The sequence below is a fragment of the Vanessa atalanta genome, chromosome 30 (assembly GCF_905147765.1).
Source record: "Vanessa atalanta chromosome 30, ilVanAtal1.2, whole genome shotgun sequence".
NCBI lineage: Eukaryota > Metazoa > Arthropoda > Insecta > Lepidoptera > Nymphalidae > Vanessa > Vanessa atalanta.
In genome coordinates this window covers 1,843,277-1,870,647 of record NC_061900.1, presented here as the reverse complement: position 1 = coordinate 1,870,647, position 27,371 = coordinate 1,843,277, and the positions used below count along the sequence as shown (strand labels likewise).

Here is a 27,371-nt window from a genome sequence, read left to right as displayed (position 1 = left end):
ACTATAGGAATATTTGTGAAACCGGCTATAAAAATAAATTGAAATCTTAAACCGTGAAATAAAATTGAGAAAACATTTTGAATCGTTGCTTAATTTAAGGATTTCTTTTTTTTTTACTAAAAGACTTTTCATACTTAACTGTTAATTTTTTAGTAAACGTAATTGAGAAAAAAAACTTGTCAATAGATAGAGGATATTGTTAGGGTTCCATATCCAAATGGCAAAAACGGAACCCTTATGGATTCGACATGTTTCTATCCGTCCGTCCGTATGTCACAGCCATTTTTTTTCTTAATTGGTAGATAAGTTTGTGTATATAAGAGTCTACCCTGAATATGCTTTATTTTGGTGTTTACCGGCGAACAAGATTATATACTATTTTTAATTATTTTTTTTTTTGTGAACTAGCTTGGACGTAGTTTCCATGCCAAAGGTTTTTGCAAATTTTAAATAAAATTTTTACAAAGGACGGTTTTGGGTTTTCGAATCTGTTTAAGACGATGTATAGGTACATGCGCGGTGCGCCACAAAATTCAGATAATGAAGAGGAGTAAGTCTTACCTTCGAGAAGAGAAAAATAATTCTTGTAGAATGTATCACAAGTTTTTTATTAACTCGTTTTTTTAGTCCGTGTAGTATTTGTCCAAATAGAGGCGATATTTGTACGCTTAAACATAAGCGCTCGGGTTCAATTCAGACATTTGCATCAACGATGATGTAAGACTTAACTTATTTATATATCATATTAGTAAAATTTACTATATTTAAATGCCCGTGAACTCTGCAGTATAAAATCAGTATACCTAAAGTGGAAAGAAACAGTTAAATAAGTCTCAACAGTGGTTAATATAAACCATGTCTCTTAAAATCTTCTGAGCAGGCGTAGGCAAGTAATCTCTTGTTACTTGGGGCAATCCGCATTCAAGAACTTTGTCTTGAACGAATACAAGACGGATTGTTGTAGCATGAAGGTATACGCGCCTTTACCTCAGATCCGTTTAGTACTATTTGTTCCATCAAGAAATGAAGAATGTAATTTTTGTTTTGTAGGTACATATATAAAATAATATAAAAATTTAAATTAACATGGTCATTTTTATTACTACAAGTATTTAATACGGGATATTTACCATGTTTTTTATTTTTATTTGGTGGAGCTCGATATTTCGACGTTATCACGAGACTCGTGAACAAGACATTCGTATTCATTAAAACGTAACGTATGTACGTATGATTAAAACTTCTTCGACAATAAAATATTGTCAAAACGTTTTAATATTAAACAAGTTTTCGTGCTTAAAATAATTGTTATGATCTATTAACGGAAAAGTCACTCGATGTTATTTGACTATTTTTTTTTTAATAAATAAAAATCGTTAGTTTTGCTTTTGGATTGTGTTTATTTGAAGTCTAATTTATTTTTCATGAAGTAGAGAAATTCATATCGACTAAATGGAATCGAATCGATATGGTCAAAAATTTAACGGGCCCGATTTTTTCTTCGGTCTTGCCAGAATTTCCGGTGATGGGAGCCCACATTACTGAATGAAATTATCTTTAATGGCTTCAAGCCTGAGGCTTGTTAAAATAAGTGACTTTAAAAAACGGTTAAGCCGGACGATTTTGACGGCCAGTGCAAATCACCCAAACGAAAAATTAATCCATAAATTAACTCCTCAGAATTCGTTGTCGGGTCGTGCAGTATAAGCCGTTGCTCTATCCTGATGGAGCCACATGTTCTTAAGTCCCAATTCGTCCAGTTGTTAAAAGAAAAGATCGTTGTGCATGGCCTTGTAACGTTCGCTGGTCACAGAAGTGGTTTGGCCTTCTTACTCCTCCAATGTAAAAACAACACCATATGCCATTCGCCGATTTCCGATGCCCCAGAAACGGTAATTCTGCTTATTCACGCATCCATAGCGATGGAAATGGGTCTAATCGATCATGATTTTTTTTGGCATAAATGGCAAAGGAGCAATTGGCTCACCGGAAATGGGTAAGCTCTCTTATTGAAGGTTCCCAAATTGTATTGAGTCGACAAAAGCTGGTTCCACAGAATCTGCCTTAAAAATCGTGCTGTTGTAAATTTCTAGACATCAAGATGTTGATTATAAAATTTAATAGTCAGGTTGGCTTGAGAGTAGGTTACACGCATTTGAGGGGTCAACGACCAGCTAAATCAGTGTCTGCACTTTGTAAGGGAACATCTTCAAGTACCAAAAAAAGACCACTACCAGAAAATTATCGGTATCGACCGCCAATTGCTTGGTCGTCCGAGGACCTCGGCGACATCTTCAGCCTCATCCGCAATATTCTCAGCAAAGCAACTACTCCAGGGCGAAGACCTGACAACATACCGTGTTGTCCTATACTTTTCTAAGCGAGCAGCTAAACGCCGTACTGTTAGTGGTTGTTGGTTGGTTGCTCGCCGTGCATTTGGTGTTGGACTACGATACAACTTCACCACCGACGAAATTACCCAAAAATATCAAAACAATTATTCCGCATTCGTGAGCCATAGTATAGCGATTCATGACTTATTTTATATCCGTTTACTCCACAAATGACCAAGACATTGTGACTGATTAGTGATGACTTTTGCGCCACCAACAAGTCCGCAGAGGCTGTCTTCGTTATAATCTCACGGTATTATCCTTACTTATTCCTGAGATACATCTACTATCCCTTGCGAGGCATGGCAAGTCTGAATATTCTACCACCTACCACTACCGTAGGAGTCCCATTGTGTTTATAATACAACTGTTCTTAAACTCGCGTAGAACACTCTGGACAGATGAAGCTTGGTGCTAATTTTGACAGTATGCTGGACACATCTCAAATCAATTACCGGATGTATGGGACACGTCCCATATACATGTTAGACAAGCAGATCATTGCCACGACAAGCGAACATGTTCTATCTTAACAGTTCCATCTTGGGCACATATCAAACCATTAAAAAAATAGTACAATTTTCTATGTCAAAATCTCATAGTCTTTGATTAGCCTTAGAGGGTATATGTCATATAAACTTATCAGTGATAATAAAATACAATAATAATATAAAAACATTTAAAAAATTGGGGTACGCCTTTTCGTTTTAAGACTTCTCCATTAAAAACAACTGAATAAGCATAATTTTATATAAATATTCCGATCGTTCACTATCTGTGGCAATTCTTTACAAACAATATTAATAATCTTTTCTTAACGGATTATAATTACATACGATAAAACTTACATTAGAAACATTCAATTATTGATTTACTTACAAACTTCAACGATTACGACTAATCTTGTAAAAGTTTATTGATAGACAAATCGTACTCTTGGGACTAGAATTAAGATAGACGACTCTACCCAACAGACCGTGAAATGTCATGACCTTGCTATTAATGTGGGCGGTTGAAAGTTCTAGTGAGTCAAGTAGAGTTATCAAGGTTCCCGGTTCGGAAAGCTCTGGATATCTACCGATAATAAGTTACTCCTTGCAACCATTCCAATTAAATTTATACACATCCTGCCTAGAAATCAACAAATACAAAGTCCACGCTTTTTCGTTATAAATATAATCTTGTATTGAATTGGATAATATGCTTTATTTATCAATGTTCTTTTGGCACGACTTTTAATCTTTTAATAGATATATTTGTATTGAAACTATGGCCGCTAGACCGACACAAAAAACAACTTATCGACACTGGAAAAAAAAATCTCACTGACAATTGTTGATAGACGTGCATGGCCCGCGACGTTAGGCGAAGATTGAAGGGTCTATCGGGCTGTGTTATACTTCTCAATAAAAACAATATTTTCAATGTCTGACACGTACCTAGCACGGTCATGGAATGAGACGGTGTAATGGGCGGTCCTTAAGTCATATTTAAAAACCATAGACTACATTTATGACACCAACAAACGACAAATGATAACACAACAACAACCCCCCATAAAAATCCCCCCCCCCATTGATATTTCCAAAAGATCCTTTCTTTTAGGACGCTCTTACATTACAAAATAACATATGTTTTAAATAATACTTACTAGACTATAGTTCTGGTAGTCAGTCGGTACATATATCTAGTGATTATAAAACTTTGTCAAATAATAAATATAGACATATCACAATTCACGAACACACTACAACAATTGATTATGATACACTATGATACACTTGTATATTCTTTGGTACAAAATATCTTCATCCTTTCTTTTCATACGCAAGAAAGAGATAGCAAGCTAGTGCGTTACTAATCATTAAGTACACTGTCCACTTAAATTTTTTTTTCAAGTATTATACATAACATTACGATATTATTTTATATTATTATTTCCTTTATGTATCACCATTGAATTGTAAATACCGTCAGATTGTAATCTATCTCGCGAGATTGTAAACAGACGAAATATTGTGAACGGTGATTTAACTCAAAATAAAACCTTCAAAAATTTCGATAATTTATGATATATCGGTTAAGTTGTGTTTATAATTTAACTGAAATTACTCACTTCGATAGAATATAATCTACCTGCTTAAATTGTAAGAAGTATGATACGGTTAACAATCTTTCGATAGTTAACAATCTCGCGAGATAGATTATAATCTAACGGTATTTACAATTTTACGGTGACACTACTTCAATAAACAAAATACATATCCTGACCAACGTTCGTTCAGCTTTGTGCAATTGTCGGCACAGTTAGAAAAAATAATACAAAAACGTATATTTATACTATTCGAATTTAGAATTCGAGTTGACATTGAATTATAATTAATCTATTTCATTAACGTTCTTAACGTAATTCAAAACGACTATATTTTATAAATTGAACAAAATTTAGTTTAAAAAAATATTATTTAAATAACTTAAAAATTGTCTTACACATAATTCTATCAATTATTAATCTTCAAACGTAGAACTTTTTACGTTACTCATTTACTAACACGTACACAATGTTTAAAGACTTCACTAGACGACCCAACAACTGTATACAGAACAATTACAAAATATTCAAGCCAATACGAGCATAACAATATAAAAAATTCAATTAATTTAAAACCGCCATCTTAGTTTTCTTTCAAATGTCAAAACATTTTATACAATTTAACCGTAATTCTCTTGAACATTCACTATCTCATTCACTCCTAAACATAAGAACGAGACAACAGTTCATTCGCCCTTCCATACACATAAATATTTAATTAAAACTATCTTAATACTAATAAACAGTCTTCTTTCTTCGGGTACAATAAATGAAACTTCAATTACTTGTATTATTTAGTCAAATTAACTTATATTTTATTACAATACAAATAGTCGACTTATATTTAAATATATCTATAATTAGAGGGGATACTGGGATGCGATCAATTATTTCAATTCAATATAGTATATACCAATCACAGAAGAGACAAATAAACAACCTTGACCTTGAATTGAAGCGATATAATTGGTCGAGATTATGAATAATCTGTGGTGTTCATTTGTTTTTTATTCTTGCTTTTATTTATGCCAAGAGGGCACAGATTATTTCGCCAATGTCACGTGCGATGGAGAAGACACAATGGAGATTGAACGGTACGGGGGTGTTCATTGTGGATTCGTAAATGATATTTTTAAATGTCGAAAATGTTCCACTTCGGGATTCAAATTAAAGTGTATATGAGTAGTTAAGTGGAATAGTAATCGATTATAAATAGAGAGATAAGTCACCTGTTTGTGCACAATATAGCGGAGCTATTACCAAATCGCATGGAATATGAAAATCAACGGTTCGTTTACCTTAACTCCTCCTGCCATTGGAATAGACTACAGTACATTTCGACATCAATATTATGTATTACATAACATCAAATCGTTCTTAAAATGTCGATCCAGTTGCAATAGATACATTTTTAATCGCACACACATTTCAACATTACCAACGGACCCACACAGTATCCCTTACCCCCTCTATTCTACTATCTCACATATACACAAAGTTAAATCTGCACAAACTCTGCGACAGGGACGATATTATTGGTCCATAGCCCTGTGCGTTGTCGTACAACTCAAATAGAGGAGCTGCTACTAACTTATAGTTCTTCGGTACGGCGAAAAGTGCTCTGTCTTGTAGTTGAACTAGGAACAGACGTTTGTGCTCTTTCGGTTTCGTTATGTGCGGTGGAATGTATGGATATTGAGGAGGTTCGAAGTTTGGGCGCCACCAGTTACCTGAAATTACATAAACTTATTTATATATTGCAACAAAATAATGACATCCTTATGAGTGTTGTTGATGCGGCTATTATCAAAGACTTTTTATCTTATCAGATTATGAGATTGAGGGATCAGTAGTGTTACATAGATATTCCACCCCCCAGATAGTTAATAAGTCGATATAGGTATTCAAAATCTCTGTTAAACATAACTTTCTCAAAATTAGAGACGACAAATGTTTTTATTACATAAAATACTTTATACAAAGCTTGGAATTATTATATAATTTAGTACATATTTTTATTCTTTATTATACTAGTTATATACATTTGTTTTAAGTATTATGTATAAGAATTTGTACATACTAGTATGTATGTATATAATTGCAGCTAGTCAGTTACTATTTCAAGTTTCATTGTCGGAAGAAATGGCTAATTGACCACACAAATGAGTGAAAAGTTGCCGGGAGTCTAAGGGTTAAAAGTGTCCAAGTGTAGTAAATAGAAACAACACTAGACTAATAAAAACGTGTTATAAACATTGAAATCTCAAATATTTAACAAAGGCAAACCAGAAACTATTTAAGATGACGAGTTCAAATTTTGATCCTTCGAGCCGGATAATGTATGCTTCAACTTTTTAGTTGATGTTTTTACATCACAAAATGTGCTTAAACAGTGTAGTAGAATTAAACAGCTAGTCTAGTATATATCGAATACATACCAATGGTATCTTCTATGGACCACTCCTGTTTGACACCATCTTGTCTACCTAGCGTCTCAGTGAGTAGTCTTTTCAATCCTTCAATTTCATCCTGTAATAAAAAGAGCGTGATTAATTATATTGTCAATGTTACCATTTCAAGTCAAGTGTAATTGGAAATTGTAGACGGATATGTGATTCTCACCCAAGCCCAATCATGCCCCCTGGACAGAACGTTTATTTATTTAGCTATGATTTTGAACGTGCATCATGCAAAAACTGATGATGATGAGATTGCTATTTTCTACATGTAAAATCCTTTATAAGTATAATTTGATTTAAATACCTCTCCCGGATTCAGTTCTCCACCCGGTAACTTGAAGAAAGCTGTGCCCAGCTGGAGAAGCAGCACATGAGGTAGACCATGTTCATGAACCAATAGCACACCTTCTACTGATCTGAAATATTCATAAATATTTATAGAGAATTAACTTATATATGTGGTAATATGTATAGTTTTAAATCTTAAGGTACACAGCTTCGTCAGCATCTTATAAGAGTATGTTAAGAGTACACTGCATTTTTTTTAGTATATTATGTATACATCAAAACAATACTGTGTATCTCGATAATGGCTCTAAACGTGTATTTCCTGAAAAAAAGGCATTTTTTACAAAATACACGAAAAGAAAAACATCAAAGATTAATCACCCAAGTACTAAGACAATATTTATAGTTCATTAACGCTTAATAATATTTATTTATAATGCAAAATATATTCACAATCCATGTCTATACTAATATTATAAATGCAAGAATTACTCAGTTTTGATAAGTTAAGAGCGGAAATGCAAACACCATTAAGATGATAAAAGACTTTATTGTCAACACGTTCCAGCACATTCCAAAAACAAATGAGGGAGCTGTCATAAAAAAAAAACTAAACAGCTGAGAATCATTATTCGAGACCCAATTATTATTAACCATTTACACAGTTATATATATGTTATAAATTATAAATTGTTATATACCTTATGACATAGTGTTTATTATGACAGCTCTAATATGTTTGTCTGTTATGCTGAAACGATAAAATTGGTATGAAGCAAACATGAACCTCAAGATAGGACATAAGCTATGTTTTGACATCTCAAACCCTACAACGTACCCCTAAAACGCAAGGGAAGCCATTGATGACAACTACATATGAAATCATTTGTAGGAGCTTCAGTCTAAGAATGACTTTCAATTGTATAATCGAAAATAATTTCGCTTATGTAAATTTGGTATATAGCCAAGTGTGTACGGATCTCTATTTTCAATAATTTCTATGTAAAATTGTATTTGTATTTCGATTACTAGTAATTCATATACTGCCCGATTCTGTTTACAGACGATTACAATCGTCTATATGACAATATATGATAGGTTTAAGTTCCAATTTCCTTGACTACAAAATCAAAACACAGAAAAGGCAGAAAAATAAACAAAATCAAAAGGTAACGCCACTTATACCACCTACTATGCCCAGTAATCGATATTTTTTGTTAAATTAAAATGTTTTACGAACCTTCGCATACCAATTTTTCCAAACTCCTCGCGCATCCTTTGAAACCTAGCTGGTACAGATGCATCTTTCTCAAATAGTGGTTCCTTGGTTCCAAATGTGTAATTTGTTAAGGGGTAAAGATTTATAGTTCTGTTTAATGTTAAACTCGCATTGCTTTGACTATTTTGATGCTGTACACCTGGCCTCGCTGGCCATTGCTTGTTACCGGCTCCTTGTACTGCCGCCATTTTAACCGTTTCACACCCTTTGGGCAATTATTTTATAAAACTAAGTTCGGTTTTTCAATGACGAAAGTTTAATTTAAGTATTTTATTATAAAATATAATACAAAATACAGTTTTTACTACAAAGTAAATTTATAAAGAAAACAATACACTCGCGCAAGCTTCGGTCCGCCATGTACAAAATTACAGATTAAAAATGTAAGTTTCAATATACACGTTTTTGAACTTGTTGATAATTAAGATATATTGTATATTATAAAAATATTATAATTAAAACATCATTAGCTTTATTATTGTAATTGAAATAGAAAAAATAATTAATATCTTATTATGAATGATAAAAATTAAAATAATAAAATGATGTAGGTATTTAAAAATTTTATCTATTTGAGTGTGACGTTTTTTACTTTGGTTTTAAAATATAAAAGGAAATAAAGGCCAATATAAATGTTTCCGTTACATAGCTAATATTTACTAGAATATTACCTTATAGTAGTGAAAATGTTATCACAGCAATTAGAACTATTATCAGAGAGCCCTTTGCAATGGACATCTGTTTCTTATGTTACCCCGGAAATACAGAAAAAGGAAATCCGACCATTTGTTTTGTGTAAGTTTTCCAAAGTTTTAATAAATAGAGTTCGAGTGTAATGTTATTTGTTGCGCTATATAGAATACTGTTTAATCAATTAGAGTATTTTAAATGAACACTTTGTAAAGTATAAAGCGTATAGGATATTTTTTTTTAGTCCTTCGACTTAATCGAAGCGCCACCCACTTTTGAAAAAGTAAAAAATTCTGCTTATCAACAGTTCAGCATCACACACATACTAAAGTATTCTCGGCATAAAGATATGAATATTTAAAGAACCTTGCTATAATTTTACAAAGAGAAATTTGTGTATTAACTTTTAGTGGCTCTGAAAGAGTTGGAAGGTGAACCAGACAGTAGAACGTCCAGTTTACAGAATGCTAATAAGTTTGCAGCAGTCAGATCTATCGTAAGGCATGTTGCAAGGTCACGCTCGGCTACCAAAGAGCCGTGGAGTGCTAGCGACATGCAAATATTTTTAGAAGGACTAAGGTTTGTGTTAATTATTTAAAAAAAAAAAAAATTACTACTGGTGGCCTCTTTTCTTGACTAATAGAATTTGGATCTTGACCAAGATGCTCTTAGCAAAATATAACATATGTCTGGATATCTTTTGATTCATTTTTTTATTTAGTAAAAGTAGAATACTTGCATATGTGTCAGTTTATGGTAAATGGTCACCACTGGCTATAAACATTGATAGAGAATAAGACTAGCAACATTGTCCCGGCTAATTTTTGAATATAGAAAAAGTTATGATACAATTATGCAGTAGGCAGACCTTCTGGTAACTTCCCAGAAGTACTTACACATAGCCCCATCTAATACATGTCAGTCTTATTCACAAAGCTAATCAATAGATGCATGTTCTTTATAAATTAATGTTGTTAGATATTATGTATAATCCAAGTTTATATATTTGCAGACTTTCTCCGGAGTGTGCGGCCGAGTTGACAGCATTCCTTTGTACAGATAAAATATATGAAAACATACCGAAACATGTACGAGTGAAACCTGGAATAGTTAATATGCAATGGAAGATTGATTTATCTTTAAGGTAAATGATTTTCTCTTAGAAATTGAAGACCAGTTTTTTTAATTATAACTATTTTTAGCTATGTATCAAGACTTTTGGAATCAGAATCAGCCAGTGTAATCACAGGCACAAGGGACTTAACATCTTAGTTCCCAAGGTTGGTGGCGTATAGGTGATGTAAAGAATGGTTAATATTTCTTACAGCGCCTTTGATCATGGGCGGTGGAGACCACTTACCATCAGATGGACCAAATGCTCATCCGCCAACTGATACCATAAAAAAAAAAAACGTAGTGGGATTAAAAAAGATACTATAACCACAAATATTAGGTTATTTTTAAGAAATTGAGTCACTTATTATTTACATTATTAAGCACTCCTTTACATATAACCCTTACAAATTGACCTGGCTTGTGGGAGAATCGGGGTTGCCTTTTGTGGCTATGTGATAATTTTGATATAACGCGTCTGCGTAATACCCCCCTTTACGGTGCTCTTTGCGCATGAGGCAAAACTAAGCGAAAAGCGAAAGTAGAGACTTGTTCAATCCGGAAGAGAGAACTGCTTCTCATGTTCAATTTGTCATAATCCTGGCTACTTTATCATTGCTTCACTTGAATTCAATGGGACTTGCGTCAGCTTGGGGACTGATAAAGCCATTCTGGCTGACGTCCTCCGTTAAGTTTTTTAAAAGAACGGCTTGTGAACCATGCCCAAAGGTTGTTACGTGATCCTTTACAGACATCATCCCTACATCCACGAGTATGTTACTGACCCCAGACTACAATCTTTTGCAAAACTTGTAATGATTGTAAATCAAACCTGCTACTTGACAAAGACAAACTAACTGCTAAGATGTATACATGAATTTAAAAAGTTTTAAACCTTTCTTTCCAGCCAATCAAACATACAATTAGAAAATGCAACTCCACAGCGTTCAAAAGAAATCATGAACAGAGATACGCAGGTTATTCTTATATTTAATTTAACAGATGGACAGACGAAGACATACAGATTGTCTATAAGTAAATTTCACGAGCTAAGATATATTGTCGCAAGTGCCTTGAAAAGTATGATAATATTGGAAAAGAGGAAATGTATGAAAAGGGACTGACAAATACATTTCTGGGGGTAGTTTAACTTTTGGGGGTGAGCTGAGATCCATGAGCCGGACGAGCCTAAACGACCCATTCAATGTTGTGAAATCATTCGAAAGAGACTAAACTGTTTATTGTGTTAATTAACTCTATGTTAATGTTTATAAATTATAACAGAATATATTCATATTTAACGACGCTTGATGCGCCATCTTGTTTATTCAAGATTTTGAATGCCACTGTCGATCCAAGATGGCTGACTCGCTACCATTGACGCGACGCTTGACAAGATGGCGCACCATGCACCGTCATGTTTATTTATATGTAAACAATAATTTTAAATTTACTCCTGTCAAGTTAATAGTCTAATCAAAATATACTTTGTTAAAGTAAGCTCTTGTGAGCACATTTAAATTTTTATAATTAAATTTAAATTTACCTCTGGCGTGGAATGAACATTCTTCCAAGAAGAATCAACAAGAAAGTCAGTAGTTAATCGTTTCAACCATTTTAATTACAGATTATGTTAATAAATTACAATTATATTTATATATATCCTGCCTAGAAAATAATAAATACTAAGTCAACGTTTTTTAATCTGTGGTATAAAGCAGGTGAATCGTCATATTACAGCGTTAAATTTAATACCGATTCAGAAAGTATCTATCGAGAGGAACCGGCAAGAAACTCAGTGGTTACTCTTTTCCAACAATCATTTACATAGATTATTAAATATAACGATTGAATTTATTATTGTATTTATTACGTAATAATGGAAATCAACGAATATTAATTTCAATTTTTTTTTTAAATTGTTTATCAAGTAATATGTCTCACAGTCTCGTGAATCTAAAGTTTTATTATAGACGCGATCGCCTTGTCCAAAGATCAATTGACTTTGATACATCTTCTCGGTTTAGTATTTTTTCAGTGGGGCAATACAAAATCTTATGTAAATATACAAATTATTGGCCCATACGTAACGTCACAACAGCAAGAATGTTGGGATTGTGCCAATATAGTAGTCAGTTTCCCCTGCGGACGCCACACGTCATTGTCCCCCTGTGCCCATCCTTCTTTCGTCGGGTACATCACTGCTCTGCCCGCAAAGTAATCAGCGATGGTTCTTCTCAAGGTATGCTGGCACACTGTGGTATCTCATTCCCTCTTTTATAACTTCCCCGGGCATGGTGTTGAAGGCGTTGGAAATATCCAACGACACTGCCAACAGTACCAAACCCCGGGAGACCTCATCCTCTGCCAGCTCCCTTATCCTGGCGATCGCATCCAGCGTCGAGCGGCCGGGGTGAGAGCCGAACTGGAACTCGCTCAGGCCCTGCTCCATATTGCCGACTGGACGGGCTGCAAGTATACGCTTAAAGAGCTAGCTCGCCTTGCCGAGCAGCACGGTATCGGTATCGGTAGGCCGACGGCTGATCGGGGGCTCGTCCCTGCTTACGGATGAGTACGAGCCTACCCGTTTTCCACCGATGCAGAAACCTACCCTGAACCAGGCAGGCGGACAACAGCTGGCGGACGCTATCGCCTATCGCAACGGTCTCCCCCACGGATCTTTCTCGGGCGTCGCGAGCCATTTTTGCCACGCCGCTTCCTTCGCCTGGGCTATAGCCTTTTTCAATACATCGCGGCGGCTCTGTAGGCGGCGTAGAGGACGTCTTCCAAATTGTGATCGCGGACTCTCCTCCTCCTGCACCGAGCGTATTGGCGTCGGACGGCAAAGCATGCTCTCCGGAGTTGTCGGAGTTCCGAGCGCCAGTACACACGGCGTGTTGGAGTCTGAGGCTTCACTCTCCGCTCAACAGCGGGCTGGACGTCGTGAACCGCGGAGACATCAAATCGGATATATCTGTGATCCGATCCGAAGGTCGGCGATTTCGGGCGACCACCAATAGATGTGCCTTCTCAGCCAGCTTCCCTGCCTGCTCCGCTTGGGCCCTCGGTAGCTCGAGTACCCTGGCCACTGTCGCCGTCCGTCTCACTTTCAGGGCGCCACAGATGCCGAGGTCTTGGAGCTTCACTCCTTGCTCCGCCCTCTCCTTGACCTGAGCGTAAGTGACGCCCTTCTCCTCAGCCGCCGGCTGCAGCGTGAGCACGATGGCAGCCGTGCGCGGAGTGGCCAACTTCGGCTTGGCCACCTGAGGCTTCCCTTCCTGCCCTTCTTCACCACCGTGGACCAGGACGTCTCCTGGTTCGGTGTTTGGGACGTCGCCGATGCAACCGCTCACCGTCGCACATGAAGGACCTGCGGTTGGCGATTGTGCCGCTGGTGGGGCCGTTTTGCTGGCCTTTTTCGGTTTCGCCGACTGGCGGGCCGCCGACGCGTGAGACGGAGTCACCTCTTGCGGTTTATCCGCCGCGGAGGGACGTCGCTGCATCCTCGCAGGGAGGCGCTCCTCCAGGCCCGCCAGTAGGTCCTTCATCGCCGCGCAGGCGAAACCTTGTGCAGGCGGTTGTTGTCCGCCCGGAGCCTCCTGCTCTCCTCGGCCTCCGTCCGAGAGGCGAGGGCCTCGACCACACCCTCCAGACAGGTCGCTGCGTCTTTTAGTTTTTTAATAAACCCTCCTTTTAGGTTGGAGGATTTAAGTGCGACCTCTCGTATCTGGGCCGCATTTCGGCCAGCCTCCGCGCGGAGCTCCTCGGCGCTTAGGTCGGCTGGGTCTGCAATGTTTTTTGCAGGGGTCGGCTCGTTGACCACAGGCGCCGCAGCCGGCACCTTTTTAAAGGCTCGGCTGCGCAGGGTACGCTCGAAGGCGAGTTCCCTATCTTCCTCCTCCTTCTTTTTTAATTCAGCCCTAGCTTGGCTGAGCCCGTTCTTTGTGTTGCCGCGGCGGTCGGCAGTGGGTCTCGCCGAGTCGGAGTCCGAGTCGGAAACGTCATGGTCGACGAACCGGACCAAGGCGTCCGACGCTGTCTCCATGTCCGTATCCATATTTTAACTTGCAAAAGCAGCTAAAAAGCAGCTTCCCTCAGGAAGTACTGGGCTGAGGGTGGCTCTAAGGCATCATTTACTAATTATTTATGAAAAATGTACTTCCGACTGACATGTAATCCAGCCTCAACATTACCTTTTTTTTTTTTTAGTTTTACTAGGAGGAAATGCATTGACGCATTACGCCCGGCCGAAGGGGGGGACCGGGACTGATATGTGGGACTCACGGGGCAGAAGGCCCCGTCCTACGCACTAAAACCTCCTAGGATTTTCGCCTCACCGCAAGGCAACAGGGCTACGGGAACGCGCGTGGCTCACCACCGCGGCCCTGCCAGCGGCCGTCGCTGTAAAGTGGCGACCCGTCACGAAATGTACGCCAGGGTGTTACGGCGTACCTTCCGACTCCACCTCCGTCAGAACCGCGACGGACTGCCCCCGAGTCCGCCGCTGGAGGCTAGGCGGCAGCGGATGTAAAGTTCCGCCGCCGTTTACAATGTGTCAAGTCCGGTTTTTAGGGCATCCGGCCTAGATGGTCGCGGCGCCGTCGACCAGGTCTCCGTCGACGCAGCGGGAGGGAGTTGGTGTCGTCCTCCCGCTGTCGCTCTGCCGCCTCCTTTGCGGACATTACGGTTTCGCTGAAGACCCGTAATGCCGCCCACGCCTCTGCACTCGCGACCATCTTTCGCACTAAGGCCGGAAGCGAGATGTCATATCCGATAGCCGTGAACAGGGCAGCGCGAGGCTCCGCCCAAGCTGGGCACTCTGCGCGCGTGTGTTCGGCCGTGTCCACGGCTCCGTTGCCACAATGGTGGCACGTCGTTGTCGGCTCTCTGCCGGCCAAGTCACACAGATATTTTGCAAAACATCCGTGGCCGGTCAGAAGCTGTGTCAGGTGGTAGACGTTTCCGACTTTCAATGATGGCCTTATGGCCGCTACGAGTTCCCGACTCACTCCCGGATCCCGTAGCCTCTCTTTCCATTTTTCGAAGTGCCTTCCGCCGGCCTATTCCCTCCAGCTCAGAACTTCCCGGGGATGGGGTCGGTCTCCCTCCGCTCTCGCTGCCTTCAGCCGCCAGTAGACGCTCGAGTTGATCTCGGCCTCGAGGTCCCATGGCGGGCTTCCGGACAGCAGGCAGGCTGCAGTGAATGACACCGTACGGTACGCCCGAGCCGCCCTGAGCGCCATCGCTCGCTGCGGACGTCGCAGGGACGCGACGTTGCGTGTAAACTCAAACTCAAATTCCTTTATTCAATATAGAAGTATTACACTTTCTTATTGATTGTCAAGTTAAACACTACCACCGGTTCGGAAAAAGAAAACACCCTGACCTGAGAAGAACCGGCGAAAGAAACTCAGCGGGACTTTTTTTTTTTTTACGTCAAATTAATTATATACATAATTATATATGAGTAGAAACAGCCAGGAGGCGATCGTTTCATTCCCAAGGTGTGCTATCAAACATAAACTCACTAATTGTATAGTAACCTTTCGCACACAAGCGTTCCTTAACAATTTTTTTAAATTTCGCAACAGAAGCATTTTGAACGCTTTCTGGGATCCTGTTGTAGAAGCGTATACATTGCCCCACAAAAGAGTTACTGACTCTATGCAGTCGAGTAACAGGAGTAACAAGATTGTGTTTGTTCCTTGTACCAACGTTATGAGAATCACATTTTCTCATAAAAACATTAATATTTTTCCGTACATACAAAACATTACAGAATATATATTGAGAAGCAACAGTCAATATCTTAATTTCTTTAAATTTATACCTCAAAGATTCCTTGGCTCCCAGGTTATAGATTGCTATTGACTCAGAGCGTCCGCCCATATCGGCGCCCCGTACAGTGCCATCGATCGCACTACGCCGATGTACAGGCGCCTGCACGAGCCTCCCGGTCCTCCGACATTGGGGAGAATCCGCCCCAGCGCTCCGGCTGCAGCCACCAGTCTTGGGGCCAAGCGCCGGAAGTGCTTTTCGTGAATCCCAGGTACTTCATCGTCGACCCGATGGTGATGGAAGTTCTGCCCACTGTGATGTGACTTGTGCAAGGCCACCTCGAGGCCCAGTGCACGGATGCGGTGAACCGCGTGTGCGACGCCGGCTGTGGCTCGATAAGCCGCCTCGCGATGGGAGCTGCCGCGGGCCGACACGAGGGTGTCGTCGGCGTAGCATGTGACGCTGACCCCCCGCAGAGTGGCCCCGCGCAGCACCCAGTCGTACCCGATGTTCCACAGAAGGGGCCCCAGTACCGAGCCCTGTGGAACACCGCACGTCTTCTTCTCCAACCGTCGCTCGTCGGGTAGGAGACCGCTCTGCCCGCAAAGTAGTCACCGATCAGTCGCTGCAGGTAACACGGCACGTTGTGGTACCTCAGCGCTTCTCGGATGACTTCCCAGGGCAGGGAGTTGAAGGCGTTGGATATGTCCAACGAGACAGCCAACAAAACCCCACCCTGAGCCACCTCTTCTTCTGCCAGGTCCCTCACCCTGGCGATCGCGTCCAGCGTCGAGCGGCCGCGGCGGAAGCCATACTGGTCCGGCTCCATGCTGTCGACTAGGCGGACGGCGAGCACACGCTCGAAGAGCTTGCTCACTTCGTCGAGCAGCACGATAGGTCGGTAGGCCGACGGCTGATCGGGGGCTCGACCCTCCTTACGGATGAGTACGAGCCTTCCCGTTTTCCACCGATCGGGGAACCTGCCTTGAGCCAGACACGCTGAGAATAGGCGGCGGATGTTCTCACCTATCTCTTCTGAGACGATCACCAGGGCGCGCCCCGGAATACCGTCTGGCCCCGGGGCTGTCCTCTTGGAACGGAGCCTAAGGACAGCCGCGGACAACTCCGCCTCGGTGACCGGGAGCGCCAGATCTCGTTCGTCTCGTTCGCTGCGCAGTGGGGCCATCGATGGAGGGACGAACTCTCGACGCTCCGGGAACAGCGCGCTCGCAACGCTCTCCAGAAGGTGTGGCTGGAGAGTGGTGAGCGGGGGTGTCCAGGGTCGGAGTTTTTGTCTCACGACCCGGTACGGTCTCCCCCACGGATCCCTGTCGAGGGTGCCGAGCCACTCCGTCCACGCCGCTTCCTTCGCCTGTGCTATGGCCTTTTGGAGCGTAACACAGGCGTCTCTATAGGCGGTGTAAAGGGCCGCCTCCAGATCGTGGTCGCGGACTCTCCTTCGTCTGCATCGGGCGTACTGGCGGCGGGCCGCAACGCAGGCTCTCCGTAGCTGACGGAGTTCCGGCCGCCACCAGTATACGCGGCGACGTGGAGTCTGAGGCTTGACTCTCGGCATCGCCACATCGCAAATGCGGAACAGGGCGGCGCCGAGTCGGTCAGCCTCTCGGTCGACCTGGACAACCGGGTCGGAACCGGCGCACCAGGCCTCCACGATGGCCGCCTCTTTTGCCAACTGGCTGTCGAGACGGCCCAGACTCCACCGCGGACCTTCTGACCGCACAACAGCGGGCCGGACGACCGGTGCCGCGGAGACATCGTATCGGATGTATCGATGATCCGATAGAGTCTCCACGGCCGTCTCCACCCTCCAGTCTCGAACACGGCGGGCTAGGGCGATGGACGCGAACTTTACGTCCACGATCGACTCGCCCTGCTGCCGCACGCACGTGCTCTCCGACCCACTGTTGATCACCGCGAGGCCCAGTGACACAGCCCACTCCTCCAGCGACTAACACCGGGTTGGGCGATGCCTGCCCGACCAGAGCCCCGACCTCAACGAGTAGCTGTTCAAACTCCGCGAGACTCCGGTTGGGCGAGGCGTAAACGCCCACGACCGCCATACCCCCGACTGCAGCGACCACGAACCCTCTGCCCCTGGCTACCCCTTCGATAGCAGGGGAACCAGCGACGGCAGGGGCGACGATCGCCACCACTCCCTCGTGGTCGGACACCCAGTCGTCCCATAAATGAACGACATAGGGCTCCGAGACCACCGCCACGTCGATTTGCCACTCTGCCATGCTTTGGACTAGTAGGTCCTGGGCCCTGGCAGAGTGGTTGATGTTCGCCTGGAGACAGCGCCGGGCCATTATTGGGCGGTCTCCATAGGCTCCTCCACAGTCCTTTGGGACGCGGTGACGGGCCCTTTCGCCACCGCTCCTCCCTTTCTTGAGGCGAGACGTACTTTGCTGCCCTGGCACGCCTTACTACCGACGGCATGTGCCGCAGGCTTACCGGCCGCTGAGCACACGATACAATTGGCTTCAGCGGCGGTACACTCCCTGGCCCTGTGATCGGGAAGGCCGCAGCGGAAGCACAGACGGCTGCGGTCGACACCCCTATCAAATTTGGCCCCCATGTGGCCCCCCTCCAAGCACCTGAAGCAGCGCAACGGCCTCGGCTCGAGCAGTCTCACTCGTGCCGAGACCCACCCCACCTTGACGCGGCCCACCTCCAGCACTCTTTTCGCCGCCGCCACCGGGCAGCTCATCCAGAGGGAGCCGGAGCCGCCGGAGCGCCGGGCAATAACACCCGGTTTTATTGCTCCGGCGGAACAACCCCCCTCTTCGGCGACCGCAGACACCACCTCCACCGCAGTCACCGAGTCGTCTAGGTCCGAGACTCTCAACTCGACACACTTAGTCGGTCTATGGACCTGGACCGCGTCCGAGCTGAGGACCTCGCGGAGCTTGACCGCCAGGGCATCCGCCGCCTTCTCCGCGTCGTTGGTACCCGGCGGGACCTCCAGCATCCGTGCCCCCGTTGCCTTCGTGCGGAAGCGCACAGAGGTGAGGCCTACCTCGCCGAGCTTAATTCGGCTTTTGGCCTCGGCGAGAACATCCTCATACCTCACCCCTTTCTCCTCGGCACCGGGTTTTAGGGTGATCGTAATCACCGCGGTGCGAGGAGGGCGAAGTTTCCCTTTAGGGGCCTTCTTCTTCACATCACTCGAATCCGATTTCGTCTCAGCACCGGGCTTCAGGGTGATGGTGATCACCGCGGTGCGAGGAGAGCGGAGTTTCCTTCCGGGACGCCTTTCTTTCGGCTTCTTTTCCGGCGCCTTAGGCTTCTTGGGCGGCTTATTCGGCTGTTGACGAACAACAGCCGCCCAAGATGCTCCGGAGCCGCCTGGCTTCGGTGCTGGCGGAGGAGCGGTTTTCTTCGGTTTTTTTGCCAGTTTTCTCAGAGATTTTGGCAGTGGGCGGCTCGACTGGTGCCGACACCCTTACTGTTTTGCTGCTAGCTGCAGCTTCTGCCTCCTTGCGGTCTGCAGCTAGCGGAGGCCGCAACCGAGGCTCCGGAAGGAGGCGGCGCTCGATGCCCTCCATCCGGGCGTTCAGCATGTTGCCGAACTGCTCTCGGCTGGACCGCAGCGCCTCCTCCATGATGCGCTTGAGGCCTTCCTCGTTGTTATCCTGCGGTTTTCGGCGCATCTCGGCCACCTCTCTGCGCAGTTCGGCCAACTGGCCCGAAAGCTGTGCGTTAGCAGCTTCCAGGCGGGCCACCTCCTCTGACATGGTCAGAGCTCTAAGTTCCGCTACCGCACCTTTGATGGTGTCAGCGGCAGTCTTCAGAGCCCTGACGAAAGTACCCTTCAGGTTGCTCGACTTGTCGGCAACCTGGAGCACCACGTCTAACGCCTGCTGGACTGTCGGGTGTCGGAGCGTAGTCGGCACCCTCTGGGGTTCCGCCGGCCTGCGAGAGGTGGAGATCTCGAATCGGATGTACCGGTGATCCGATAGAGTCTCCACCTCCTCCTCCACTCTCCAGTCGACCACTCTGCGTGCAACGACAGGGGTGGCGAACGAAACGTCCACCACGGAACCCCCCTGATGTCGCACGCAGGTGTGAACCTGCCCCCTGTTGAGAAGGGACAGGTCGGAGAGCAGGGCCCACACCTGGACGGCCCTCCCTCGCGTATTCGTGGCGGGGTTGCCCCAGGCACGCGACTTTGCGTTTAAGTCGCCGAGAACCAGTATCGGTTTCGGCGACTGCCTGGCCACCGCAGCTCTGACTAAGCCGAGATAAGTCTCGAACTCAGCCAGGCTGCGGTTAGGGGAGAAGTACGTACCGACGACGACATACTCCCCCCACCCCACCACTACGTATCCCGAGCCCCTCTCGATGAGTGAGAGGGGGGGGCCCGTTCCGCTCCTCGTGAGAACCGCCACGGTGTCGTCCGAGTCCCCCAGCCAGTGAGGTAGGGGAGGGACGAAGTAGGGCTCGCAGGCCACCGCCAGGTCTACCTGCCACTCCGCCATGGACTGCAGCAGAAGGTCCTGCGCTCCGGTGGAGTGGTTCACGTTCGATTGTAGGAAGCTCAGGTGTGCTGGCATACTTGATTCTTCTGAGCTTCCTCCGTAGCCTGGCGGCTTTCCTCGCGCGGGGCGGTCCTGGTTCCTTGGACCGCTTTACCCTTCGTGATGGGGGGGTTGCAATCCCTGGCCCCCATCAGGTGCCCTGAAGGCTTGCCGGCCTCCGCGCAGACCGCGCAGCGCATCTTGGCCGTGCATTCCGCCGACTTGTGGCCGTCCGAGCCACAGCGGTAGCACAGGCCTCCCCTCTCCGCCTTCGACGGGCAGAGCGCCCGTGTATGGCCCAGGCCCATACACTTGTAGCAGCGCATAGGGCGCTGCTCCACGACGGCCACCTTGGCCGAGCTCCACCCGACGAGGAGGCGACCGGCAGCGGCCAGCTTCTTCGCTGCCGTGAGGGGGCAGGTGACGCGGACCATCCCCATATAGCCGGGTCCGCGCTGCATCACTCCGCACTTCACCGCCTCGGAGGAGCAGTCACCGGCGCGCGCGATCGCCGCGGCCAGTTTCTCCAAGGTGACGGAGTCGTCGAGCCCCGTCACCTTCAGGTCGGCCTTCTTGACCGGGCGCACTACGTCAGCGACCCCGTCGAGCACTGTGCGGAGCTTCGCCGCCAACCTATCGGCCTGCTCCGCTTGGGCTTTCGGCAGCTCGAGAGCCCTGGCTCCGGTCACCGTGCGTCGCACCTTCAGCCCACCGCTGATTCCTAGGTCCTGGAGCTTGACACTTTGCTCCGCTCTCTCCAGGACCTGCGCGTAGGTGACGCCCTTTCCTACTGCTTCCGGCTGCAACGTGAGAACGATTGCAGCCGAGCGAGGGGTGGCCAGCTTCGATTTGGCTGGCTGGGGCGTCTTCGGCGGCGCCTTTGCGGCCGTAGCGTCGGCGGAAGGGGTGGTCTTGCTCCCCTTCCTGCCCTTCTTCACCACCGTGGACCAGGACGTTTCCTTGTTCGGTGGTGTCTGGGACGTCACCGGTGCAACCGGGGCGCTTACCGTCGCACATGGAGGGCCTGCGGTCGGCGATTGTGCCACTGGTGGGGCCGTTTTCCTGGCCTTATTCGGAATCGCCGGCTGACGGGCCGCCGACGCGTGAGACGGCGTCACCTCTTGCGGCTTATCTGCCGCGGAGGGAGGTCGCTGCATCCTCGCAGGGAGGCGCTCCTCCAGGCCCGCCAATTGGTCCTTCATCGCCGCGCCGATCGACCTGACGATGAAGTCCTTGAGCTCCTCCATCGAAGGAGCGCCTCGCGGGGTGTTGGCCGCCTCGGTCGCCGCTGCCACCGTGGTACGCATCTCCGCGTACTCACGGCGGTGGGCCTTTAGCTCCGCCTTGAGGTTTTCAACCTCCCTGTGCAGGCGGTTGTTATCCGCCCGGAGCCTCCTGCTCTCCTCGGCCTCCGTCCGAGAGGCGAGGGCCTCGACCACACCCTCCAGAGAGGTCGCTGCGTCCTTTAGCTTTTTAATAAACCCTCCTTTCAAGTTGGAGGATTTAAGAGCGACCTCTCGTATCTGGGCCGCATTTCGGCCAGCCTCCGCGCGGAGCTCCTCGGCGCTTAAGTCGGCTGGGTCTGCGATGTTTATTGCGGGGGTCGGCTCGTTGACCACCGGCGCCGCAGCCGGCGCCTTTTTAAAGGCTCGGCTGCGCAAGGTACGTTCGAAGGCGAGCTCCCTGTCTTCCTCCTCTTTCTTTTTTAGTACAGCCCTAGCTTGGCTGAGCCCATTCTTTAAGAGAACTGAGTGAGGTATTTTTTTCAGATTTTTACGACAATAAATGGAGAAAAAATTTTGAAAAATGTACTTCCACCTAAACATTACCTTTTTTTTTTTTTTTAGTTTTACTAGGAGGAAATGCATTGACGCATTCCGCCCGGCCGAAAGGGGTTGACCGGGACGGATATGTGGGACTCCCGGGGCAGAAGGCCCCGTCCTACCCACTAAAACCTCCTAGAATTTCCGCCTCTCCGCAGGCGACAGGGCTACGGGAACGCACGTGGCTCACCACCGCGGCCCTGCCAGCGGCCGTCGCTGTAAAGGGGCGACTCGCCACGAAAGGCACGCCAGGGTGTTTCGGCGCACCTTCCGTCTCCGCCTCCATAAGAACCGCGACGGACTCCCCCCCAATCCGCCGCTGGAGGCTAGGCGGCGACGGATGTAAAGTTCCGCCGCCGTCCACACTGTATGTCACGTCCGGTTACTGCATCCGGCCTAGGTGGTCACGGCGCCGTCGACCAGGTCTCCGTCGACGTATTGGAAGCGAATCGGGATCGTCCTCCCGCTGTCGCTCCGCCTCTTCCTTCGCGGACATTACGGCCTCACTGAAGACCCGTAATGCCGCCCACGCCTCTTCGCTCGCGACCACCTTTCGAATAATGGCCGGAAGCGATATGTCCAATCCAATGGCCGTGGACAGGGCTGCGCGAGGCTCCGCCCAGGCTGGGCACTCTGCGCGCGTATGCTCGGCCGTGTCCACGGCTCCGTCGTCGCAATGAAGACATACCACCGACGGCTCTCTCCCGACCACTTCGCACAGGTATTTGGCGAAGCAGCCGTGACCGGTTATGATCTGCGTCAGGTGGTACGTCAGTGGGCCGTGTTTGCGATCGACCCACTCTCTCAAGACCGGGCGAATCGCCGCCACGAGTTCCCCACCGGCATCCGGAAATCGTAGCCGATCCTCCCACTTCTCCATTAGGCGGTGTTTTGCCTCATCTCTCCACCGTTGTATCTCGCCCGGATGGGGTCGAGTTCCTCCTGCTCTTGCAGCCTTGGCTCGCCAGTAGACGCTCGAGTTGATCTCGGCCTCGAGGTCCCATGGCGGGCTTCCGGACAGCAAGCCGGCCGCGGTGTATGACACCGTCCGGTACGCCCGAGCCGCCCTGAGCGTCATCGCCCGCTGCGGACGTCGCAGCGCGGTGACGTTGCGAGCGCTCAGAGCGTCCGCCCATATCGGCGCGCCGTATAGTGCCATCGAACGCACCACGCCGGTGTAGAGTCGTCTGCAGGAACTCCCCGGTCCTCCGACGTTGGGTAAGATGCGCCCCAACGCTCCGGCTGCAGCCACCAGTCTTGGGGCCAAGCGCCGGAAATGCTCCTCGAACCTCCACCTGCCATCGAGGACGAGTCCCAGGTACTTCATCGTCGACCCGATGGTGATGGAAGTTCCGCCGACAGTTATCGTCAACCCTTGAGGTGGCGCGTTCCGAGGTCCATTGAAGATTAGGGCCTCAGACTTGTGCAAGGCCACCTCGAGGCCCAGAGCACGAATGCGGTGGACCGCATGTGCCACTCCCGCCGTGGCGAGATATGCCGCCTCACGAGGGGTTCTGCCGCGGGCCGACACGAGGGTGTCGTCAGCGTAGCAGGTCACACTGACCCCCCGCAACGTGGCCCCGCGCAGCACCCAGTCGTAGCCGATGTTCCACAGTAACGGCCCCAAAACCGAGCCCTGTGGAACACCGCATGTCATTGCCCTCCTGCTGATACCATCCATCGTCGGGAACGCCACCGCCCTGCCGGAGAAGTAATCGGCGACGGTTCGCTGCAGGTAGTCCGGAACGTTGTGGTACCTGAGAGCTTCAAGCACCACTTCCCAGGGCAGAGTGTTGAAGGCGTTGGAAATATCCAACGATACTGCCAGCAACACCCCACCCCGAGAGACCTCCTCCTCTGCGAGCTCCCTCAGCCTGGCGACTGCGTCCAACGTGGAGCGGCCCCGGCGGAATCCGAACTGTGAATCGCTCAGGCCCGGCACCATGCTGCCGACCAGACGAGCTGCGATTATACGCTCGAAGAGCTTGCCCGCCTCGTCGAGCAGCACGATGGGTCGGTAGGCCGACGGCTGATCGGGGGCTCGTCCCTCCTTGCGGATGAGTACGAGCCTTCCCGTTTTCCACCGGTTCGGAAACCTACCCTGTGCCAGGCAGGCGGAAAACAGCCGGCACGTGCCGTCGCCCAACTGCTCCAGCGCGATCGTCAGCGCGCGTCCCGGTATCCCGTCAGGCCCGGGGGCTGTCCTTTTCGAACGGAGCTTCAGGACAGCCGCGCACAACTCCGCCTCGGTAACCGGGGACGCTTGGCCCGCCATCTCTCCGACGTATTCCGGTTCCATCGCCGGTGGGACGAACGCTCCTCGCCGCGGGAAGAGCTCCTCCGTGATTCGTCCCAGAAGCTGCGGCTGGATGGTGGTGGTGAGTGGGGGTGTCCAGGGTCGGAGCTTCTGTCTCACGACCCGATACGGTCTCCCCCACGGATCTGCATCGAGTGAGGCGAGCCACTCTACCCACGCCGCTTCCTTCGCCTGCGCGATCGCCTTCCGGAGTGATACGCAAGCCTCCCTGTAGGAGGTGTAAAGAGCCTCCTCCTGGTTGTGATCACGTATCCGTCTCCTCCTGGACCTGGCGTATTGGCGACGGGCGGCAACACACGCTCTCCGCAGCGTCCGCAGTTCCGGGCGCCACCAGTACACACGACGACGTGGAGTCTGAGACTGCACCCTCGGCATCGCCACATCGCAAATGCGGAACAGGGCGGCACCGAGTCGGTCAGCCTCTCGGTCGACCTGGACGACCGGATCGGAACCGGCACACCAGGCCTCCACGATGGCCGCCTCCTTTGCCAACTGGCTGTCGAGGCGGCCCAGACTCCACCGCGGACCTTCTGACCGCTCAACAGCGGGCTGGACGACGGGAACCGCGGAGACATCGAATCGGATATATCTATGATCCGACAGAGTCTCCACCCCCGTCTCAACCCTCCAATCCCGAACACGGCGGGCTAGGGCGATGGACGCGAACGTTAAGTCCACGATCGACTCGCCCCGCTGCCGCACGCACGTGCTCTCCGATCCACTGTTGATCGTCGCGAGCCCCAGTGACACGGCCCACTCCTCTAGCATCTCTCCTCGGGCATCGGTCGCAGGGGAACCCCAAGTCGTGGATTTGGCATTGAAGTCCCCCGCGACTATCACCGGTCTCGGTGAAACCTGCCCGACCAAAGCCCCGACCTCAATGAGAAGTTGTTCGAACTCGGCGAGACTCCGGTTGGGAGAGGCGTAGACTCCTACGAACGCGTTACCGTGCACAATTGCGGCCACGCACCCTCTGCCTCTTGCGACCCAGTCGATCGCTGGGGAACCGGCGATAGCGGGAGCAACGATGGAAATTACTCCCTCGTGGTCGGATACCCAGTCGTCCCGTAAATGAACGACGTAGGGTTCCGCCACCACTGCCACTCCGATTTGCCACTCCGCCATGCTCTGGACTAGCAGGTCCTGGGCTCGGGCGGAGTGGTTCAAGTTGGCCTGGAGACAACGCAGGGCCATTAGTGTGCGGTCTCCATGGGCTCCTCAGTCCGTAGGGACACGGTGACGGGCCCTTTCGTCACCGCACCTCCCGTTCTTTTGACAGGGCGAGCTCTGCTGCCCTGGCACGCCTTACTGCCCAAGGCGTGCGTCGCCGGTTTACCGGCCGCTGAGCACAGGATGCAGTTCGCTTCAGCGGCGGTGCATTCGCGGGCCTTGTGGTCGGGTTGGCCGCAGCGGAAGCACAAACGGCTGCGGTCCACACCCCTGTCACAAGCGGCCCCCATGTGCCCTTCCTCTTGACACCTGTAACAGCGGAGTGGCCTCGGCTCGAGCAATAACACCCGCGCCGAGATCCACCCCACTCTGACTCTGCCGGCCACAAGAACCTTCTTGGCCGCCGCGACTGGGCAGCTGAGCCACAGCGACCTGCAGCCGTTGGCGCTCCGGACGACCACGCCCGGCCTGATAGCGCCCTCGGAGCAACCTCCATCTTTGCTGACCGCTGCCACCACCTCCTCCGCCGTCACTGAGTCGTCCAGATCCACGACCCTGATCTCGACGCATTTCGTCGGTCGATGGATCTGGACCTCGTCCGGACTCAGGACGTCGCGGAGCTTCGCCGCAAGGGCGTCCGCCGACTTCTCCGCGTCGACGGTGCCCGGCGGGATTTCTAGCATCCGCGCTCCAGTGGCCGTTGTCCTGAAGCGCACCGCAGTCAAGCCGACCTCGCTCAGCTTGATGCGGCTCTTCGCTTGCTTCAGGACAGTTTCGTACTTCAATCCTTTCTCCTCAGCACCGGGCTTCAGGGTGATGGTGATCACCGCGGTGCGAGGAGGGCGAAGTTTCCCTTTAGGGGCCTTCCTCTTCACATGACTCGGATCCGATTTCGTGGTCTTCGTTTTGTTCTTCTTGGCCGCCTTGCTCGGTTGTTTTTGAGCAACGGCGGCCCACGATAGCGACGAACTGCCTGGTTCTGCAGATGGAGGGGCAGTTTTCTCCTTTGCTGTCGCTGTTGTTGCTGCAGCTTCTTGTGCAGCCATGTTCGGTCGTTTTGCCTTCTTCTTCTTCTTCTTTTACGTGACAGCATCGGCGGGCGACTCGGATGGTGTCGTCACCCTCGATGTTGCGACTGCGGTCTGGGCTGATTGTCGGTCGGCGGCCAGCGGAGGTCGCAGCCGGGGCTCCGGAAGGAGCCGGCGCTCGATGCCCTCCATCCGGGCATTCAGCATTGTGCTAAACTGCTCCCGGTTGGAGCGCAGCGCCTCCTCCATGACACGCTGGATGTTAGCGTCATCCATCTTCGCCGGCTGCGTGCGCATCAGTGCCACTTCCCGGCGCAGCTCGGCCAGCTGACCAGATAGCTGCGCGTTGGCTGCTTCCAATCGCGCAACTTCCTCCGTGATGGTCAGGGCTCTGAGGTCC

The 27,371-nt window shown here is 48.6% G+C and overlaps 4 protein-coding genes across 4 annotated transcripts; 2 read left to right on the top strand and 2 right to left on the bottom strand.

The window, feature by feature from the left end:
* Nucleotides 1-4,903: 4,903 nt before the first annotated feature.
* LOC125075183 (cleavage and polyadenylation specificity factor subunit 5) lies at nucleotides 4,904-8,865 on the bottom strand. Its single transcript, XM_047686818.1, has 4 exons — nucleotides 8,473-8,865; nucleotides 7,249-7,360; nucleotides 6,924-7,014; nucleotides 4,904-6,215 (listed from the first exon to the last, which is right to left on the bottom strand). The coding sequence occupies exons 1-4, from the start codon at nucleotides 8,697-8,699 to the stop codon at nucleotides 5,968-5,970; spliced, it is 678 nt and encodes a 225-aa protein (XP_047542774.1). The 5' UTR covers nucleotides 8,700-8,865; the 3' UTR covers nucleotides 4,904-5,967.
* A 244-nt stretch (nucleotides 8,866-9,109) lies between these two features.
* On the top strand, nucleotides 9,110-14,441 carry LOC125075184. Its single transcript, XM_047686819.1, has 4 exons — nucleotides 9,110-9,306; nucleotides 9,612-9,780; nucleotides 10,214-10,345; nucleotides 11,222-14,441. The coding sequence occupies exons 1-4, from the start codon at nucleotides 9,198-9,200 to the stop codon at nucleotides 11,436-11,438; spliced, it is 627 nt and encodes a 208-aa protein (XP_047542775.1). The 5' UTR covers nucleotides 9,110-9,197; the 3' UTR covers nucleotides 11,439-14,441.
* Nucleotides 14,442-14,882: 441 nt separating this feature from the next.
* Nucleotides 14,883-18,422, bottom strand: LOC125075390. Its single transcript, XM_047687130.1, has 4 exons — nucleotides 18,105-18,422; nucleotides 16,249-18,061; nucleotides 15,324-15,563; nucleotides 14,883-15,280 (listed from the first exon to the last, which is right to left on the bottom strand). Exons 1-4 carry the CDS (start codon nucleotides 18,420-18,422, stop codon nucleotides 14,883-14,885), a joined length of 2,769 nt encoding a protein of 922 aa, XP_047543086.1.
* A 7,531-nt stretch (nucleotides 18,423-25,953) lies between these two features.
* LOC125075387 lies at nucleotides 25,954-26,905 on the top strand. Its single transcript, XM_047687129.1, has 2 exons — nucleotides 25,954-26,168; nucleotides 26,633-26,905. Exons 1-2 carry the CDS (start codon nucleotides 25,983-25,985, stop codon nucleotides 26,903-26,905), a joined length of 459 nt encoding a protein of 152 aa, XP_047543085.1. The 5' UTR covers nucleotides 25,954-25,982.
* The last annotated feature ends 466 nt before the right edge of the window (nucleotides 26,906-27,371 follow it).

Bases quoted from the DNA above. Each gene is read 5' to 3' on its own strand.
- LOC125075390 (XM_047687130.1), bottom strand. From the start codon at position 18,422: ATGGCCCGGCGCTGTCTCCAGGCGAACATCAACCACTCTGCCAGGGCC. The intron at 18,062-18,104 runs GTCGGGGCTCTG...ACCCGGTGTTAG, and splicing joins TTGAACAGCTACTCGTTGAG to TCGCTGGAGGAGTGGGCTGT. The intron at 15,281-15,323 runs GTGAGTCGGGAA...CATCATTGAAAG, and splicing joins AGAGGCTACGGGATCCGGGA to TCGGAAACGTCTACCACCTG.
- LOC125075387 (XM_047687129.1), top strand. From the start codon at position 25,983: ATGGGCTCCTCAGTCCGTAGGGACACGGTGACGGGCCCTTTCGTCACC. The intron at 26,169-26,632 runs TCGGGTTGGCCG...TAGCATCCGCGC, and splicing joins TGCATTCGCGGGCCTTGTGG to TCCAGTGGCCGTTGTCCTGA.
- LOC125075184 (XM_047686819.1), top strand. From the start codon at position 9,198: ATGTTATCACAGCAATTAGAACTATTATCAGAGAGCCCTTTGCAATGG. The intron at 9,781-10,213 runs GTTTGTGTTAAT...ATATATTTGCAG, and splicing joins ATATTTTTAGAAGGACTAAG to ACTTTCTCCGGAGTGTGCGG. The intron at 10,346-11,221 runs GTAAATGATTTT...CTTTCTTTCCAG, and splicing joins AAGATTGATTTATCTTTAAG to CCAATCAAACATACAATTAG.
- LOC125075183 (XM_047686818.1), bottom strand. From the start codon at position 8,699: ATGGCGGCAGTACAAGGAGCCGGTAACAAGCAATGGCCAGCGAGGCCA. The intron at 7,361-8,472 runs GTTCGTAAAACA...TGAATATTTCAG, and splicing joins GGAAAAATTGGTATGCGAAG to ATCAGTAGAAGGTGTGCTAT. The intron at 7,015-7,248 runs GTATTTAAATCA...TTTTTATTACAG, and splicing joins GAGAACTGAATCCGGGAGAG to GATGAAATTGAAGGATTGAA.